The 17,977-nt window shown below is 44.8% G+C and overlaps 1 protein-coding gene across 1 annotated transcript in view; it reads right to left on the bottom strand.

Moving 5' to 3' along the window:
• LZTR1 (leucine zipper like post translational regulator 1) overlaps positions 1-17,078 on the bottom strand; it is a 36,118-nt gene extending 19,040 nt beyond the window's left edge. The window contains exons 1-9 of the mRNA XM_079327128.1: positions 16,873-17,078; positions 16,738-16,800; positions 16,355-16,411; positions 15,666-15,745; positions 15,204-15,312; positions 13,493-13,576; positions 11,968-12,025; positions 11,249-11,388; positions 10,839-11,040 (exon numbers count right to left, since the gene is read on the bottom strand). Coding sequence (XP_079183254.1) covers positions 10,839-11,040; positions 11,249-11,388; positions 11,968-12,025; positions 13,493-13,576; positions 15,204-15,312; positions 15,666-15,745; positions 16,355-16,411; positions 16,738-16,800; positions 16,873-17,048 — 969 coding nt within the window. The 5' untranslated portion in view covers positions 17,049-17,078. The remainder of the gene's footprint in view (positions 1-10,838; positions 11,041-11,248; positions 11,389-11,967; positions 12,026-13,492; positions 13,577-15,203; positions 15,313-15,665; positions 15,746-16,354; positions 16,412-16,737; positions 16,801-16,872) is intronic.
• Positions 17,079-17,977: the final 899 nt, after the last annotated feature.

Consider the following 17,977-nt stretch of genomic DNA (forward strand, 5'->3'; position numbering starts at 1 on the left):
TAGGAAACATTTTCTCCTGAAAGGGGTTGTCAGGATTGGCACAGGCTTGTTAGGGCAGTGATAACCAGCATCCCTGGAAGTGTTCAAAAGTTGCCTGGCACTTGGGGTTATGGATTAGTTGTTAATGTGATGGTGCTGCTGGATGTCTGGACTTGATGATTGTGAAGGTCTTTTCCAACCCCAATGGTTCTGTAATTCTATGATTCTAATTTCATCTGTTGGCACAACTCCAGATGGTCCTGTGTGAATCCAAAGGGATTTGTCTTCCTCATTCCTGGTACATACAGGAATACTAAAAATCATAGACAACAAAGCACTGCCAATCTGAATGTATTTGTCAGCTCTAGATCTTGTACTTACCTCTCCATCAATGTGATCCCCTTACTTTTTTAACAGTGTCTGACAGAAGAAATTCTGGATTCAATTCTGACACCTCCAATGATGGGTGCTGGCACCCATCTCTGAGCTCCATTACCCTGTTTCATCTGTTGGAGTGGTTTCTCTATTTAAGGTTAATGAGATTTGCATCTGAGGATCTTTACAAGCTGGAATCTTTGCTTTCAAAAGCAGATCTCATCAGTCACCTTTGCTTCCCTTTCACTACACTCTTCCACACTTCTGGCATTATTCAAGCCATCATTTTCGAAATAAAAGTATTTCACAAGTCTTTTTTCCTCTCATTTCTTGTGCTCAGACTCACACTGTAGCCTGTCCAGACAGCACAATTGGAGTTTGTCTTGTGCTGCTCATCAGGGCTCTAATTTGACTCCCAAAGATGTGCATTAAAGTTGCCTCTCCCTGTGCCAGAGAACCCAGCAATCATTCAAATAGGTAAGATTACAGCCCCAGGCATCACCTCCGGGCCTGACCACATATATTTTAAAATAAACTCAGTAATACCTGTGCAAACCCCTTCATAAACTCATTGATTTAAATTTTGATCTCACCAGGAACACATTCAGCTTTGCTCGAAGTTCTTAATAAAGTAAGTTAAAGCAATATAAAGTAAAATTAAATAGGGAAAGAAATGAATCATTTCCACTCAGGGGTCAATAGTAGCCTGCTCTATGCAATTTAGAACTTGCACATGCAGAGCCAACACTTAAATGGTTCTTGGATTACAGCTTAAGTTAAATAGCTCATGATAAATTGCAAGGGGAAAAAGGGAGCAATGAAGAAAAGGCATATATGAAGGTGGAATTTCTATCTCTTTCCCCTATATTAAGTTTAATATCCATTTTTGAAGTCTTTTTCACTTTCAAGTGAAGATCATTCTTTATTCACCTCTGAGTCTGCTGCAGGTCCTCATTTAACTGTTGCTATGCTGAAATCTAAACCAAATACATACCAAGATTAAACCTCATTCTCTCAAGGGCACAGTGGGAGCTTTCTCTGGGGCAGATACTCTCTCAGCTATTGCTGAGCAGGACACCTGGTTACAAGGTTTAAAAACAGAAGTGTGTAAATGGCTCTTCACAAATCACAGAATCTGAGACTGGTTCAGGTTGGGAGGGACCCCAGAGCTCATCTTGTTCTACCCTCTGCCATGGACAGGGACATTCCATTAGCCCAGGTTGCCCCAAGCCCCATCCAACCTGGCCTTGGACACTTCCAGAGATGAGGATGAGAAGCTGAGGGGTTTGCTCACTGCAAGCAGGCAAAATGCAGACCACAAGCTAAGATGGTGAAGCTATTCCTAAGTCTGAGACAGCCTTCCCAAGTTCTGGCATGATGAAAAAACAGGGCAGATGGATCACCCCAAGTGACAAGCTGTGTTTTATGTCAAAGCTGACTGACACACTGGAAGAGGATGAAGTAAAGACCTTTCTCAGCTGTCAGGTCAGCAGCACACTAAGAGCCATGGCCTTGCCCAGCTTTTCTGTCCAGCCAGCAGAACTGGGTCAGGGACAAAAATTCAACCTCCTTGTAGTGAGATTCACTCTCTTGGCTGTGAGGAATGCATTAACTATGCTACTACTGCAGGCTGTGACTACTTGTGCTGTTGCACATAACATGTTTCAGTGGTGACAGAAATTTCAACATTATGGGCAATACTAGGACACTGCTAAAATCCTCTGCAGTTGTTTCAAGGTTCTCCTTTCTTACTCTCACCTCCTCAGAAGCCTTCTTATATTTACAGAATAGATTTATAACTGCGTAAACATTCATTTGTCTCACAGTCAGCTATGAATGAGCAGGTATCATGGAAGGTAATTGTTGTACTGAACTCATAAGCCAGTAATGATGTGCTCAGATTTCTTTCACAACCCAGGAACATCAATGATCCTCTCTTTCCTTCAGTATCATTAAAAGCTCAAAGCCAAAATTAAATAAGAAGATATAAAGCCATCAAAAACTAACCTGGTGAACCAACATAAACTAAGAGGTAAAAAAAGTATGTATTTTTCTCTGAAACTGGAAGAAAACTAGAAGCTACTACTGGTCCAAATAAGCTGTCACTACTGGGAGATTGGGAGCTGTTGATACCTGAGAAGTTTCCACACTTACACCAGGCAACAGCCTCAAAATCAAACAGATGGACAGAGCTTTGGATAGTCTTTAGGTTCAAGGAGGTTTAAGGATTTAAAATGTTTTCCCATGCTGGATGCAGACAATCTCTGCTTTCAGACAAAATTGGAACAGACACATGTTAAGAGTAAACTTCAAGACATGCAGCTCTACAAATGAAAAGAAGCAGGCAAATGCTGAAGGATTTTACTGAGCCTTACCATAGGCTGTTGTTCCTTTACTGGGCCTTTGCTTAGGCTGTCATTCCTTTCAGATTATGGAATCATAATGGAACATTTTCAGGCAATGGAGTCATCCAGTTTACGCAGGTACCCAAGAGTAACCAAAGTGCAGTATATAACCCAAAAAATACCTATTAATTTTAAAAATCTGGCCTTGTATTAACTTTGAGAACACAGCTAACCATCAGCCAGGCAACTGCACTGCTGTCCCAAGAAACTTATGGGGAAAAATCTTCCTGGTAGCTACTTGTACCACATAAAGGAGGTGACTGGTACCAGTCAGCAAGGATTTACCAAGAGCAAATTTTTCCTGACTAACCTGATCACTCCCTTCAAAATGCTTCACAGGTTATAGGAGGGCACTGCATTCCCAGCAAGTCTATGCTTGTGATAACAAATAGTCTGGAGCAGATGAGATGCTGGAGGCTGATATTCCAAAGGACTTAGCTAGGCTGGAAAATGGGCCAACAGGTGCCTCAGGAAGTTCTACCAAGTCCTGACCCTGGGACAGTCATTCCTTGCAATGATGCAGGCTGGGGACCCAGAGCACAGCTCTGCAGAACACAGATGTGGTGGACAGGCAGCTGCAGAGCCTCTGGCAGCACAGCCCCTCAGCTGTGCCATTGGGCTCAGGGAAGGGACTTGTCCTCCTCTACTCACTGTTTGCAAGTGCAGCTGAAGCACTCTGCCCAGCTCTGGGATCCCCAGTACAGAAAGGCACTGACCCATGTCAATCCAGGGGAGGGACCAACACCAAGGCTGTGATCAAGTGAGCACAGGATGCACGAGAGAACAGAGGCAAAGGAGGCACCTTCCTGCAGGGAAGTCACAGCTGCTCTGCAGGGAGGTGCCCAGTGGGAAGAGAGGAGCCAACAGACTCAGGTCAGCACAGGAAGTTCTTTCTTAGTGTGAGAGGAAAATGTCTTTGATCATGATAGTGGACAAACACTGGATGGAAGCCAGGAGGAGCTGCTGGATCTCTGGAGATGAATGGAATGGAATGGAATGGAATGGAATGGAATGGAATGGAATGGAATGGAATGGAATGGAATGGAATGGAATGGAATGGACAATGGCCTGAGCAGCCTGCCTCAACCAGATCTGCCTCTGAGCATGTGGTTGGATTCAGAACCTTAGAAGTCCTTCCAACCCACCTGCTTTTGTGATTCCAAGACTTCCTCCTGTTCTTTAACATACTGTAGGCCTGGGAGCTCAGCAGTGCTTTGTTACAATGGAAATTTAATTTACATTTAAGATGGAAATTTGGCTTTCACTTTTCCCCTCTGATGGTAAAGACAAGAAAACGGAATAAAAGCTCTGTCACAGACACACATAATGAACCTCTTCAAAGGCTATTTCCATTCCTTTGCCCCAGACAGGGTCAACAATAGTTATTTTGCTCCTGAGAGAAAAAATTCCAGCCTGTTTTTTAGAGATTTCCACTGGTAGACCTCTCAAAACATCTCATGAAACCTTCAACACTACACTAATGGTCAAAAAGCCAAAAATATTTTGTCTGCAGTTTATTGATTGAGATTGCCATAACTACATTGTCAACATAAATTAATCTATTGCAACTTAACAATGACAAGCAGAGGATCACCTCTGTAAGAACCACCTCCTTGTATAGAATCCTTAACACAGGAAGAGACTGTCATGGATTGAAGCAGAAGATAGAAAGTTGACGACCATGATGCAGAAACATACAACTTAGGATAAATCAGGGAATCACAGGATGGTTTAAAGCACATCTTGTTCCAATCCCTGCATGAGAGGGACACCTTTCACTATCCCTGGTTGCTCCAAGCCCCATCCAACCTGGCCCTGGACAATTTCAGGGATGGGACAGCCACAGCTGCTCTGGGCAATCTCTGCCAGGGCCTCCCACCCTCACAGGGAAGAATTCCTTCCCAATATCCCACCTAACCCTGCCCTCTGCCAGTGGGAAACCATCCCCTCTTGTTGTCACTTCAAGGCCTTGTCCAAAGTCCCTCTCCAGCTCTCCTGGAGCCCCTTTAGGCACTGGAAGGGGCTCTAAAGTCTCCCTGGAACTTTCTCTTCTCCAGGAGAACACCCCAGCTGTCCCAGCCTGGCTCCAGAGCAGAGAGGGCTCCAGGCCTTGCAGCAGCTCCGTGGCCTCCTCTGGGCTCTGTGCAGCAGCTCCAGGTCCTTCCTGTGCTGGCAGCCCAGGGCTGGAGGCAGCTCTGCAGGGGGGTCTCAGCTGAGTGGGGCACAGGGGCAAAACCCCCCTGCCCTGCTGCCCAGGCTGGGGGATCAGCCCAGCACATGGGGAGTTGTGGGTTAAATCACCACATACAGAAGCAAAGCCATAATAACAAAAGCTTGTGGAAATATCAGCTCTAGTTATGATAAGTGACAGAGGATGCAACAGAGACATCCTTTGCAATTGTGCTCTACACTGAGGATGAGATTTTTCCATTTGGCTTTCACTGGAGAGCACAGAATGGAAACAGGAAGGTAAATCCATTAACAGTGACATCCAAACACGTGGCAGCATAACCACAAAGATCAGGGTATGAGGCTGTCTGTAATTTATCTACAGCTATAATAACAGTAAATGTTATTTCCTTTAAAATTGTTTAGTATATATCAGCTGCAAATTTAAAGAGCAATGTTAATGTATAATTCATAAGAGAGGATGAGGCAGTTTGAAGAACAAGCCAAACTCCAGACAAATCCAACAAACATGTGACAAAAGATGATATATTGAAATCTGACAACAGCTGACAGAAATCCAGTGACCAACCATTTGCTTCTTTTTGGCATGTAGCATGCATTCAAAAATCCAGTAACTGCAATAGTACTTTTGGGACCTTATTCTGACTTCTTAAATAAACCAACCTACCAGACCTCTGTGAACAGGAACTGAAATTTAGACTTTCTTTTAGGAAAACTTTCTTTTTAGAAAATATCAAATTCTGGTTTAAGTGTAATGAAGAATTCATGAAAAACCTGGTAAAATGTTCCAACAAATAATTACTCTCATTATTTACAATTTGTAAACATTTGTTTTCCTTTCTTTTCCAGTCTGGATATTTCTAGTTTCAATTTGAAGTGGCTGGATCTTGCTTTATCTTTCACTGATAGATCAAAAACCCTCTGTTCCCCAGGTAAGCCAGGGAAGATTTAATTTCCTACACCTAAAAGACACCTCACTTCAGAGTGGGTCACTGGGTTCCCACCTTCAATCATTCTCTGAACAACCTCCTGGTTTGTAAACACAACATGAGGAGATGTTATACTGGAAGATCTATCTAACAAACAGAAGGATCATGTATTTATATTACTTAATGACACTACACTGTATCAGCTTCTAGAATCAAGAATATCACAGCACTTCCTGCCATTTCAGACCATCAGGAGCTCTCTCAGCTCCCCACAAGAACTGGGAATTTAAGTCATTGTTTCCAGGGATAGTGTAAGGGAAACCATAAAGCCCAGACCACACACTGTTCATAAATGCATCCTACAGCCAAACTGAAACACAGACTGTTTGCACCCACCTTACAAAGAAATCAAAATCCCTGAGAGGACTGTTGTTGTAATCAGAAATTGGCAAGCTTTGGACAATTAGTAAATATTGGAGGAAAGCTGTGATTTTGTGTTGTCTTTCAAGGCTGGTGGCATAAGTTTATCCAGACTAACTGCTTCTCAATATAAAAAGCATATTTCAAGTCCTTCCCTTACTCAATTTTATACCACCTTAATGTGGGTCACATTAAATCTGTGTTGTTACAATTCCTTACCAGTGAGTGAGTTACAGAAATATTCCTTCTGCCTATCATCCACATGATTTGCATTTTGCTTTCCCTGGGAAAACACTGTAAAAGGTTATAATAATGAACATCCCTCAGAAAGGATATGAACATAGAATTGACAAACAGAAGTGGAGCTGTACAATAGCTACAGGGACTTTGATAAGCAGATTCTTATAAATACAAATATTTTCAAGATGTCACTCTCCAGACAGATGCAGAGCACAGACCAGCAAAGGGCACTGGTATGAAGCTCCTACATTTTTAAAAAAGGTTTTTTAAAAAAGGTTTCTTAAAAGAGATGCAAGCCTGAACACTACACATTATTTATAAACATCAAAGTATCAGTCTTCCCTGTGGATTGTGAAATGCTCAGTTTCATCTGTCCCAGCAGAACACCATACCTTGAGAACCACCCTGCCTACATGTGAGGCAGATCTTGTTAGAGGGCTCACTGCAGGAAAAGGGGCATTGTGCACATAGTAACATGTTTTTCTTGCCTCAAGGTACCTCCAGGGGTGTAACTGATCTCTGCACAAGGAGACTGGGACAGACTCATCCCCAGCAGGATGACTAAATCTTTTTAATCTTCCTCAGCTGCCCACAAACCACGTCACTGTAATCTGTCTGAAAACCTCCAAAACTGAGCCTCCAAGTAAGCCCAAGAAGGTTACCAGCACATTAACCTCCCTTTTGGCTTATTAAAAGAAAAATTAAGAGCTTTGAAAATTGGAGATTTTTATTGCTCTTGGCTTTCAAAGCCCTAATTGTGAGACTGAAATGTTTCCCAGAAGAAGTTTTAAAGATTTCCCTCATAACTTGAGGAGAGGTGGATGACTCGTCAGTCCCCGCAGCCACAGGGAGATGATGGGAAGTGGGAGGAAGGAGAATTTTCTTCTTCCTGATGTAACACCTTCCCTCTATGAATCAAACACCACCTGGGATTCTGTGGGTCTGTGTCCACAACTGGCTGTACTCCCTGCCAGACCCAGAGAACACTGCAGCACAAGCCATGACTGCCACATGCACACGTGTCTGTCAAATATGCAACTTGGGGCTGATTTCTCATGCTGCTCCAACCTTCTTCAGAAAGTAAAGGATCTTTTGAGTTCAATAGAAAAACTCAAGGCAAACAAAAAAAAAATCTATTTCTTGTTTTTGAAATCCTTCAGTAGCCCTGTTTAAAGAAATCCAGCACACCAGGAAGCTTTGGCAGTGTCATGCAGGCAGGCAAGGACTCAGACAAGATATTCCTGTGAAAAGGAATAGAAAAGGAGAACTTCCAGCTGTGAAGATCATTTCACAGTGAAAATGGGGAATAGCTCTGTGTGCTCTGTACAATATGTATGTACATGTATTATATATAGGTTTGAGGAGCTACAATTGTGGAGACTGCAATTGTGTAACTCAGCAAAGATGTCTTGTTATTCATTCTGGAGACATCCTAAAGCATAAAATGGCAGTTCCTGGTTTATTTTTGAAGTACTGACCTGTTCCACCTCAGTTTGCCCTCTTCTACTCATGAAGCCATTTCCCATCCTCCATCCCACATAGAAGCACTACCAAGAATTCTGAGTGCCCTGGGCAGAGAACTACAACAGATCCATTGCCAGATCTACTCCCAGGTTTGTTCTACCTGTTTACTCAAAATGCAGAAAATGCCAGACTGCCTCAGGGCACCTGCAGCACATGACACACCATTGGTGTCTGTCCTCAAGAAGTGCCTCTAGGACCTTCCTAGAACTTACTCTGCTTTGCAGTGATTATTGCCCAAATTGTGCCACCTTTTCCAGGTAACAACCCCAAGATTCTTCAGCCTTGTGTGACTTGTCACCTTCTGTGCTGCCCATAACAGGGTAGCAGAGGACATACAATTTCCATGTGACAGCCTATTCCTGCTACTGGCATGAATTTTGGACTGAAAAGCCAAAGCACTCCCTGATCAGCCTGAAAAGCTCCTCAGGGCAGCCCAAGTTCAGAGAACAAGACTGGAATGGCAGTAATGACTCTTCTTCAGTGTAAGCAATCTCCTCTGTAATCTCTTTGCAAAGCACTATAAAAATCACCACTGAATTAATAGCTTAATCACCAAACCTTATTTTGGACTCCAGAGGCTTCACCCATTCCATGCTAAACATCTTAAAGAAGAAAGAATTAAGGATATGCATCACATGATGAAAGTAACCCCATTACAGTGCAGTTAAGCAAAGTTGTAATGCAGCATTTCTAAGATCATACCACATAATACAGAGCAAGCAGAAGGTAAATTCTACAATCTGTCCATTGGAAAGGAAAAAACCCAAGTCTAAAAGTCAAGGTAGGTCATTCTGCTGCACAATAACAGAGGTCACTATCACTTTACCCACAGTAGAAACCCTCATGCTGACACAGCACTGCACTTATGACTTCTAGTTTGTCTCAAATTAACATGAATGATTTTGTTCACAGAGATGGATAAAAAAGGAAAACCCAAGTTCAGAGTGTCCAGGAAACAGGACAGTATTAGAGATTCATTTTTACCTTTAAAAGTCTTTGCCAAAAGCTCATGAAAACTTCAGGAAAATGATTCTGAGAAATTATCTAGTTATGACTCCAGAAGATCAAAAATAATCTAAAACTTACTTGAAACATAAAAAGTCTTTCAGGTTTTTAATCAGTCTTTTAGGAAAATTTGCTATCACGTGTTTCAACAGCACCAGTTTCACTTCCCATTTCTACCAAATCAGTCTCTAGGTGCTGTACCAAAGAAAGAAACTGCAAAATACAACACAAGCAGCTAACAGAACTCTGCCTGGCATAACAGACAAAGAAAAGAGCTTTGAAATCTGAAATGAAATTTAGCAGGGGACAACTCAGGGAATAATGCTGGTTTACAACACTGCCAGGAGCACTTCTGCTCCTGGAAGCCATAAGCAATTGCCTCCCAAAGAACCAATGCCACACAGTAACATTGCCACAGTAACATTGGCAGGAACAGAACAGGATCTACAGTCCTGAAGGCACCTGTGGCTTTAGAAAGTTGAAGAAGCAGCTTTATTAATTTCATGTGACAGTAAATCAGCTTTAAACAGGCTGCTGTGAAATACTTTGGTCAAATAACAGTTCCCAATGAGGCCCATGTGCTCAGTTAATTTTGAGCAGTGTGTGTGGGATTCTCCAGCTCATCCAACACTGTGACAGCTGCAAACACATAAACACACCAAACAGACCACACAGCTCTTGGGGGGTGAGCCCTGTCACACCTGTGCTGGCTAAATCTCTAACTCTGCACCTGATCCAAATTATTGCAACCCTCATCTGTCTGAGGTGTAACCTCAGGCTGTGCAGTTGCACAGCACACACACACACGGAGCATCTCCTCCTGCAGAGCAGCTCACACACTAAACACACTGTGACATCAGCTGCAGTACCTTAACATGGCTTAAGGTAAATCTATTTACATTAATAAACACAATGAATGCTGCTGCTCCAAAGCTAGGAACTACATACACTGGCATGAAATTCAGGGAACAACTGCTTGTGCATTCTGGGATGAAATGATCCCCACTTACAGGATCTGGAATATGCAGAGTAACCAGGGGAGCACTTGGCACTTCCACCTGGAATACAAGCTGATTCCAGACAGGATCTGTGAGTGTGCTATGAGAAAATATGGACATTTTATCACACAATCACTGCCTTGCATGAGTAGCAAGTCACAAAAGAAACAGATTAATATGTTAGTCTTTCTTTTTTAAAAAAAATGTTGTCTCATTTGGAGTGTTTTCTTGGCACTTGGTAGTCTACATCCTTTTGATGTCCATGTAAAAACAGACATTTTAAAATATTTATTTCTTATTAATGTGAGTATGTTAAAAAAGCCCTTTCTGAACTTCCATGTTACTATTTGCCAACCACACCTCTATGTATAATCAGAATTTATAAGATTTTATGCAATGGGCATTACAGTGACAAATCAAATCTTGCCTGGTTTTGAATTCTGCTTCAAGAGGATCACACAGCCAACCAAAGAACCCCTGGTACACACTGAATTCATTGTTCAGCTTTTGACTGAACAAATGATAGACTCATAACGCATATCAAAGAATTTCATGGTATTCCTTTAAAATGTGTTAAGTGAAATTTTAGATGTGTCAAAACTGACTAATTTTTAAGGACTGCTACCTACAACATTGGAGCAAATTAACCATCAGTGGGAAGGAGTTCTTACTATTTAGCTAAAAGTCAATGCTCATGGTCAAAAAGCGTCCATGGCAAAAACGAGTCAGAAAAGTTGAAGCATAAAGGAAAAACCACAATCAGAAGGTTTTACCTCACTGTCTGGGCTGGGCTGGATGACCTCCCAGGTCTGGGAGTCCACATCATAGCAGTGGAGCTCGTTGGGCAGCGTGTTGTCGGCAGCCCCGCCGAACACGTAGAGGTGCCGGTCGAAGGCCACCATGGTGTGCCCGTAGCGCCGCTGCGGGGGGGGCGGCGAGCCCCGCAGCAGGTGCTCCGTGGGGATCCGAGTCCAGCTGCGCCACAAAACAGCACACAGGGCATGCTTTACTATTTACAATTTACTTCAATTACTTCTTACAATTTTACAATTTACTTCTTCTAACTCTATCCTTGTCACCAGGAGACACGGCGTTCTCCCTCAATACCCTGAAGTGTTACATTTCACAACTCGGGCACTCAAGGATTATGTGGATTTTGCACGACTTAACTGTCTACACTTACATCTTTTCCTTGAATTCAAACTGGAAGAGATTATTGGTAATCTTTGCTCCACTCTGGCCAGAGAAAACAAACATCTTGTCCTTGCAAACTGCCACAGGAAAATTACAGCAGGAAGGAGGAATTTCACCGCTTTGTTCAATCTGAAAGATAATTAAGTTCAAAATCAGAAATGTATTGTTACAGTGCACAGCTCCACATGCTGAGGATGCAGCAGGGCCATGGCATACAGGTGCAGGCAGGGGGAGCACATGGCATGGGCCCTGTAAAGCTGCTGACAGGTAACCAACTGCTGCTGTGCTCACGTGTCTGATTTTCCCTGGATGAAAAGGTTGGGAGGCTATGTTTGTAAATGCCTCAGTACTGTAAGGATCAGGACTTTGGTCAGCTGGCCAGCAAAGCTCCCAGTCTGTGTCAGTGTCTGAGTGGGAATGCAGTGGTCAGACTGGGAATGCCGTCCATTCCACAGGGGGCAAAGCAAATCCCCCATGGGAAGTCCAAGTCCAGTTCACAGATTCACAAGCAAAAAAATCACCCTTTCATACACACTCAGTTTCCCAAATACCCAAACCAAACAAATTGGAACTGTTTCTCTTCATTGTGGGTCAAAAACACATTATGGAAAAATAACAGCGCATCCTTATCAAGGGAAATTTGAAAGAATTCTGCATTAAAATCAAAAAAGAGAATTTTATGTCTTAGTTGATATTAAAGCTTCTTACCTCTTCCCAGCAGGTCAGCTCTCTGTCCTGCAGGCCTATTGTCCACATGTCATTTAATCTGTGCCATAACACAAAAAATGCTTGATTTGAAATAGTTCATTTTTTGTAACAGTGTTGAAAGGACAGAAATCCTATTTCATCAACATTCTTTCTGCACAGGAAGAGCCTCCTACTTCCACTGAGAGAAAAACAATTATTAGAATCACTTTGTTCTATACCTAAATTTTATAGCCCCTCCCCATCTTGCTTCAGCATGTTTCTAGTTACAAGTACACCACACTTAACAGCTACATACAGCAACTCAGTCTGGAGTTTAAGGATTTGAACTATTTAATCTTCAGGATTTTTACAAAATACACCTTATTACCCTGCTCCTTCTGCTCATCCCTGTTAACTACTGAGACTGACCCTAACCATTATTTACATGGCTGGATCCTTTCTAAAATACAGAAAGGAAGACAAAGCAGGTAACCTGACACATCTCTGACTGTAACTTGTTCCCAGAACAAGTTACTCACAGTAACTACAGACGTTTCCTTTTTTCAAATCTGCCTGGAGGCTCAAGTTCCATAAAAAGACATTTTTTTAACGTGATTAGACATAATTAACATAAATTAGACAGCTCCTCTCGCCCACTCCTTCCTTACAGCTACCCAAGGCCCTGGGGGACTCCATAAGATGACACTGAACAATCCCACAGAGTCATGCATCTTATCTTATACCAATTCCTCCTCCAGAAGTAACAAAGACATCCCATCTGTTTTCCTGATTATCAGCAGTTCTCCTTGAGACTTTGTGGAGCTGGACACTTTTCTGAAGATTCTCCTCAGAAGTGGAGGCAACCCACCTCCTCATTTGTGACAATCTCAGTATGCTCTCATGATGCAAATATTGTACATCAACATAAATTATTCAAGTTCATCACAAACAGAAAAAAATGGCACATCCAGAATTGACTGTTCCCTGACAGATCAACAGCAAATGCAAGGAGCTACTGTGAGACACAGCACCAGGCTCTCTCTAACATCTCAGCACCACTCCTTTCCAGTCTTTCCCCATACAAAATCCCATCTCCCTTTAACCTAAATATTACATATTTCCAAAGATTTCTGAGAAAAAACTGACACGTTGCTTTGCTCTTAGCTCTGTCAGATGATTTCATATCAAATCCAGGCTTTGCTCTCTAAGTCTTCAGCAACATCAGCCAGCCTGTGCCAAAGATCTTTCAAGAAATGTACATTTACCAAATTCCAAAGATCATTCTGCAGCCTTACAACCAAGCACACTGTCAAATTACACATCCACAGCCACTCCAAGTAAGCAGATCTTTAGGCTTTAAGCACATACTTATTTGAACACGAAGCAGTGAATTGCTATAGTTCAATGCTCAGCAACAGACTGGGTTTGCAAAGCTCCAGCTGAGTGTTTAAATCTCTTGGAATATGGAAATGTCTCTCCAAAGGTGGAAACTGAGGGGCTGGGATTTCCCAGAAGCATTCAAGGAGAGGGTGATACTGCCCCATACCGTGCATTGCCATCATATCCAGCAAAGATCCACAGCTTGTCACTGTACACTGTTGCACCGTGAGCTGACCTGGCCACTGGCAACCTGCAAGGAAGAAAATGCAGACAACAGTCTTTCCTCTGCAGCTGCAGAGGGGCTGCAGAAGGATCTAAGAACTAAAATGCACGTGGAAAAAGAAGCAAGCTCCCTACACAAAATTGCTTCTGCCATACACCCTCCAAACATGCAGTAAGCCTCTGAAGGCATGTATTAGTTTTGCACTCTGCTGCCTTCAGTGGAGAAAAACCACCCTAATGCAGACAGGGAAAAAAAAGAAAAAAATCCCAACTAATTCCTTGCCAGGACTCAAATACTCTTAGAGTATTTTGTGTAGAGTAGTTAAATAATGGGAAAATTCTTAGCAACACTGGTAGAGTAAGGTGGCAATCAACTCTTGCTATGAACATCCCACAGACTAAGCAGTGAAACACAGAAATGAGACCAGGACAGAGCTCAGGATACTCATTTGGGATCATTCAGGGCTTCTCCCAAGATGTAGTGTCCACACTGAAAGATCAAACCTATGACTTTTCTTGCACATTTTTTAAGTTAGCCAGCCAGGTTGAACTACCCTGTGATGCCACAAGGCATCTGTTGGCTTGTCTGAGGTGCTTGTGCAGCATGAACACTGTAACTCTGGGGAACAAGCAAAATGTGAGTTTGTAAACTGAGAAAGAATTACTTTCCAAAATGTCCCAGGTCACCAGAATTAACCAGAAAGAGAAATGACTAATATGGTTTCTGTTCTGAAATAGAATGTGCTCATCAGAGGTCAGCAACAGTAACAGAAGAATGGATGGGACCTCCCTCATCCTTCTCCCCAAATCACAGTAACAAATGTTCCCTTCCTTCTCTCCACTGAAACCAACATTTCAGAAACTTCAGCTGTAAACTTCATGCAGGTAGAGACACCACATGACCCTTACTGGGGAGTGGTGAACACAGAAATGTCTGGGGCAGAAAGGGACTTTAATGCACATCCAGTCCCACTCCCTGCCATGGGCAGGGACACATTCCACTATCCCAGGCTGCTTCAAGTCCTGTCCAACCTGGCCTTGGACACTTCCAGGGATGGAGCAGCCACAGCTGCTTTGGGCAGCCTGTGCCAGGGCCTCACCAACTTCACAGCCAAGAATTCCTTCCCAATATCCCATCTACCCCTGCTTTGCCAATATGAGGCCATTCCCCCTTATCCTGTCCAGGCCCTTGTAAAAAACACTAAGTAGTTGGATCACAATCACTGTCAGAAATGGCATTCTGAAATGTGCACAGAGCCAACTTTAGGAAGCAATGTGTTAGTAGTGATTTTGATTTTCCTTGGAACAATCAATCTCAAGAGCCCATGTTCATGAAGGATCAACAATTTCCAAGCTATCCCTGAAATTGAAACAATTCAGGAAAAAAACCCAACTCCCTTTGTCCCATCCCTTCTGTCATGCACCTGAAACATGAACATTGGATTTTAGACAAATTTCTATTATAATACACTCTGGAATGGAGGCCTTCCAAAAAAAACTCCTTTAGAACCAGAAAACTGTAATTGAGAAAGCAGAGCAGCAATCATGCTGCAGCCCTAACATCAATACTGTAATTAGGTCTGACTGTGCCATGTGAAATGATGCCAGGCTACCCTCACTCCCCTGAAGCAAGAGGCAATGACACCAGCTCTTACCTTCCCTCAGTCTTCCATTCTGTCCACTGCCCAGTTGCAAACTTATACTCAAAAAGGTCATTTTTATTCTTCAGGTTAGAATTGGAATAGATATCTCCAGTATAACCACCTAGACAACAAGAATTCCATTAGACTCCCAGGCAATGTAGCATACACACTCCCAGGCACTGTATTAGGAGAAACTTTAGATTGCATAAAGTGTTTGGCTAATGGACTACTACAGAAGGAGACCTCCACTCCTTCTCCTAAAGAATCACTTTGGTCATGAGCTTCAAGTCATCTTTACTTTAAACAAAACAGTGAAATATTTCCAAACTAAAGCTGAAATCACAGTCAGCCATGAAAAATACTGGATCTGCTGCTGAATGAGGTCTTTGACACTTCCTAAAGATCTCTCATTGTTTTTTCAAACCAGTACAGCAGCAGATTGAGCACTCCCAGCACAGCCTGCTGCTGCCTTACCAAACACGAACATGCTGCTCCCATAGACCACAGCTGAGTGGTGGTACCGTGGTGCCGGCGGTGTCCCCGTGGTGAAAGCCCTGCACAGGTTACAACAGCAGCAGTCAAACACCCTGGTTGTGCTTTGGGCACTCAGAGCGACTGTGTAGACTCAGAAAAGAAACAACTGTTAAAAGTTATTATTTTGTTCCTGAGTGTTTCACTAGTTTTGGATAGCTGATTGCACTAAGATTTTATGGAACAGCAATATAGTATAAATGGTTACAAACATGCTGCTCCTGCTGAAATCTATTTCGTAGAGCTGGAAAGTGAGATGCAGGTAAGAGACTTACCAGTGCAGAGTAAAGGAGCCAAGAAAGATGTGACCCCCCTGGCACGTCCCCTGGCCCGAGGGGTGCAGCACACCCGGTCCCTCTGCCCTCCCACAGGCTGCAGGAACAGAGGTGACCCTGGTCCTCCCCTCGCTGTGCAGCCCGGCCCCCCCTTGGGCAGGATCGATAACCCCGATGCCCAGCACACAGCAGGCTGGCAGGGAGCCGCTGTGGCAGCGCTGGGCAGAGGTGACACTTCCTCTCGGGCGCTCAGATAATGCCACAAACTCTTATACGCACCCCGAGGTGCTGAGGGACGCCGCGGAGTGTCCCGGCCCTGCCAGCGCCCAGGGACGCGGCGAGGGCCGCGCTGCTCACCTGCACCACGAGCAGTCCTTCACGTCGAAGCGCAGCAGATCGCTCAGCATCGTCTTCCTGAGGGGAGAGATGGGAGAGGCGGCTGAGCCGGGCCGGGGTTTGCACAGGGACGGCCACGGCCCCTCAGCCCTGCTCCCCTCACACCCACCTCCCCTATACCCCGTCCCCCTCACCCCCATTCCCCCTCACACTCATCTCCCCTCACACTCATCTCCCCTCACACGCATCTCCCCTATACCCCGTTCCCCTCACACCCATTCCCCCTCACACGCATCTCCCCTATACCCCGTTCCCCTCACACCCATTCCCCCTCACACCCCCTTCCCTCACACCCATATCCCCTCGACCCCACCCCTGCTCCCCACGTCCCCGGTTCCCCTTACCCATTGTCCCCGCCGAACACGTAGATCGCATCCCGATAAGCCACCACGGTGTGTTTGCTGCGCCTGCGGGCGGCACGGACAGGTCAGCGGCGCCGGGAGCCCCCCTCCCACCATCTCGTCCGATCCCCAGCTCACCGGGCCCCCACGAACTCGTCGCAGGGTGGGAGGCGGCGCCAGCGGTGCACGGTCTCGAAGGGCCCGAAGTTGAGGGTTAGATACTCGACGCTGTCCGAGCAGCTGTGGTCGAAGTCCACGCTCGGAGCCACCTTCGAGCGCCCCGCGCCGCCCGCCGGGGCCGCGATCGCCGCCATGGCCCAAGCCTGCCTGTCTGGACTACAGCTCCCGGCACTCCCCGCGCGCCTGTTTTCCGGTGCGCCTGCGGCCGCGCTCAGACCACAACTCCCGGCGTGCACCGCGCCCGGGGCGCCAGCCTGGCAGCTGCCAAGCCCTGGACTACAGGCCCCAGCATGCACCGCTAGAGGAAAAGGCGGGGGGGCGGCCCGAACGCCGCTGCGGAGCTCTGAGGGCCGCGTTCGAGGCCGGGGCGGGGGCGGAGCCGGTACCGGCGCTGCCCGGGTAAAGACGGGGAAGTAAAGACGGGGAAGCCAGGCGGTATTCTACATTACAAGAGTTTATTTAATTAAAAAAAAAAAAAAAAAAAACCACTCCCAAAAAAGAACACTACTGATGAATATGCATAAAGTGTCATTCCAGAGTCCGAGCTGGGCGGCCGCTGGTTAAACACGCTCCGCGGGGTCGGAGCTTGGTGCTACTCCCCGGAGAACACTCAGTGAGCAACCACGGCCGGTTCATTCCCACTGACGAGTCCTGAGCGGGTTATGTGTGGCAGGCACAAACGCAGCAGTGGCCCACAGACCACCCTTCCCTTTTCCTTAGTTTATGTTCCTTAACATAGTGTCAGTCACCTCTATGACTACTAGTTTAGTTTTTTCGGAATAGCAGACAACGCAAGTGGTACTGCACCTCAAAACCAGACCTCACAGTGCTTCAGAGTCCAGTCGTTTCCACGCTGAGCAATTGCTGTGCTACTGGTCAGAGGTTTTTCAGCACAATTCCTGCAGCAAACATAATCCTTGTATAGGCATCGTGGAACCTTCAGAATTTTATTAGGCAGGATGACTGGTAAAGCAGAAAAGGAACAAAGTCATGAGCACCAGAAGGACTTCACAGAGATCTCTCAAACCATCTCCCTCTCAGATCCTATCCAGCCTCCTCCTAG

Source organism: Erithacus rubecula, assembly GCF_903797595.1.
Source record: "Erithacus rubecula genome assembly, chromosome: 26".
NCBI lineage: Eukaryota > Metazoa > Chordata > Aves > Passeriformes > Muscicapidae > Erithacus > Erithacus rubecula.